The sequence below is a fragment of the Arachis duranensis genome, chromosome 1 (assembly GCF_000817695.3).
Source record: "Arachis duranensis cultivar V14167 chromosome 1, aradu.V14167.gnm2.J7QH, whole genome shotgun sequence".
Classification (NCBI taxonomy): domain Eukaryota; kingdom Viridiplantae; phylum Streptophyta; class Magnoliopsida; order Fabales; family Fabaceae; genus Arachis; species Arachis duranensis.
This window is the reverse complement of record NC_029772.3, coordinates 3,541,945-3,544,181: the sequence shown is the minus strand read 5'-3', so window position 1 is coordinate 3,544,181 and position 2,237 is coordinate 3,541,945. Positions and strand designations below refer to the sequence as shown.

General features: G+C 32.5%; 1 protein-coding gene across 1 annotated transcript in view; it reads left to right on the top strand.

Annotated features, from left to right (window-relative positions):
* The first annotated feature begins 1,581 nt into the window (after positions 1-1,581).
* The window catches only part of LOC107462533 (serine acetyltransferase 1, chloroplastic), a 1,582-nt gene continuing 926 nt past the window's right edge, over positions 1,582-2,237 (top strand). Inside the window, exon 1 of the mRNA XM_016081167.3 lies at positions 1,582-2,237. This exon is cut by the window's right edge and continues 926 nt beyond it. Within this exon, the coding sequence (XP_015936653.1) occupies positions 1,612-2,237 (626 nt within the window). The 5' untranslated portion in view covers positions 1,582-1,611.

Below are 2,237 nucleotides of genomic sequence, written 5' to 3'. Positions count from 1 at the left end.
CTGAGCATCCAAGGCATTACCTTCGATAAAGACAGTGAGCAGAGATTTGAGAGAGAGAGAAACAAATGACTAGAAAAAGCAATGAATATTGGTGAGTTGGCGACGGATGACGAGGAGCTGGCGACAAACAAGACAGATGGACGATGGAAAAGAGCTGTGGAACATGACCTGAAAATGCTAGCGTTGGGCGAACGAGGGGAGGACCTTCGAGGACGACGAACCAAGAGGATTGGTTAATGACCATGACGAACCAGGCGGTGATGGTGAGACGAACCAGGCGACAATGGTAAAATGAACAACAACACTATGGAGATTAGGGTTTTTAAGAAAAAGTTGAGATGGAAGAGACTGATTTTTGCTACTGCTATTCTGCGTGAGTGAAAGGGGAGATAGAGACTACTTTGAGTGATTTATGCTCAATTCAAAAACCTTTTTTTTAAATAAAACACCAAAACGACGTTATTTAGAATAGATCAACCGACTTCTGATTGAGTTCGTAATTGGTCTGGTCTGATTTTTAGAATTATACAATTAAATAAGATTAGAAATATGGGTATTTTGATAAATTTAACTCATATAAACATTTTTTTAATATCTACTATAATTAGAAACTAAATTAAAATAAAAAATAGTATAAAAATTTAATTAAAAAATAATTAAAAACTTAATTAAAAATTAGCGAGACAGTAATTAAACCTAGATTTAAATATTAAGCTAATAAAATATCCTTTTAGGTCTTCCTAGCCGAGGATGAGAAGCAGCATTTCGAACACGCAACCTCTTTTGCTGGCACAGGATTTCACATGGACAGAGGCATTATATATTTGTAATTTTGCATAATTTACTATGAAAATGAAATCCACGATGATGTGCTCTGTTCTGATGTGGCCTCCTTTAGACCAGGATCTTTGGCCTTTCCCTTCGGAACACGAATCTCATTCATTCATTGCTCATCCGCAAATACAAACTACACAACAAAACCAAAGATAATCAAAAACTAAAAACAAAACTGCACTCTATATTTATAGCTATATATACTTACTAGACACCAAAAAAAAACTATATATACTTGCTTTTAACCATTAATTAGTAATTGTTAGAGTTATTTGTACTCAGATAAATCTAATCACTTAATATTTATATATTCAAAATATTATATAAATACTAAAAATTAGTTATCAAATTAGTTATTATATATTAATATATATATGAGTTCATAGACATTTTTAATCAATAATACACTATTAAAATTAGAATTTAATTTTAATGTATTACCATATAAAATATTTTATATAATTATCTAATAACATTAATTTTTTAGATAATAATTCATACCGTCAATATAAAAAATAATTATTTTTGTATATATGTTACTACATAATAAATACCATATAACTATGTATCAAAATTTAATTCTTAAAATTATTTAATAAATATAAAAAATGATCATTAAATTAATTATTACATATGTTTTTTTAGAATAATCAGTTTCACATGATTGTGTATTATTTTTATTTTTATTTTTCATTAGACTACTCCTTGTACTGAAGCATTATTAATTTTATGTATTATAATATTTTTTCCCTGAAAATCATCCCCAATTTTCTTTCCATGAAAGTTCTGGTCGTGGGGCGCTCCATCACTTGCCCCTTATATAAGACTTGGAATTTCACTCCAACACCAATTCAATCCACACCCAAAATCTCTCTGCAAGCAATTCACACCCATCTTCTTTCATTTTCATCTTCTTCTTCATCATCATCATCTTCTTCCTCTTCTAATTCTTCTTCTTCCATGGCTACTTGCGTAGATTCCTCAACCTCCTCCCCTTTTTCTCGGAAGCCAAACGGGTCCCAAACTGATGATTGTTCCTATAACTACCTCAAATTCTGCCGACCCACTTTCTCCGATCGTGTTTCCATTCCCAAGAACAAACCCCTGCATACACGCACGGTTATTGAAGAGTCTGAGGCTAAGGTTGATGTTGACGATCGTGTTCATGATGAAGATGATGATGATGATGATGATCTATGGCGGAAGATGAAGGAAGAAGCGAAATCCGATGTGGAACAAGAACCTATTTTATCCAACTACTATTTCAGTTCAATCTTGTGCCACAAGTCTTTAGAAAGCGCGTTATCCAATCATCTTTCCAACAAATTATCCAGCTTGAATCTCAACAGCACCACTCTCGTTGATCTCTTCATGGGGATCTTGGAATCCGACGAAGAAATCAT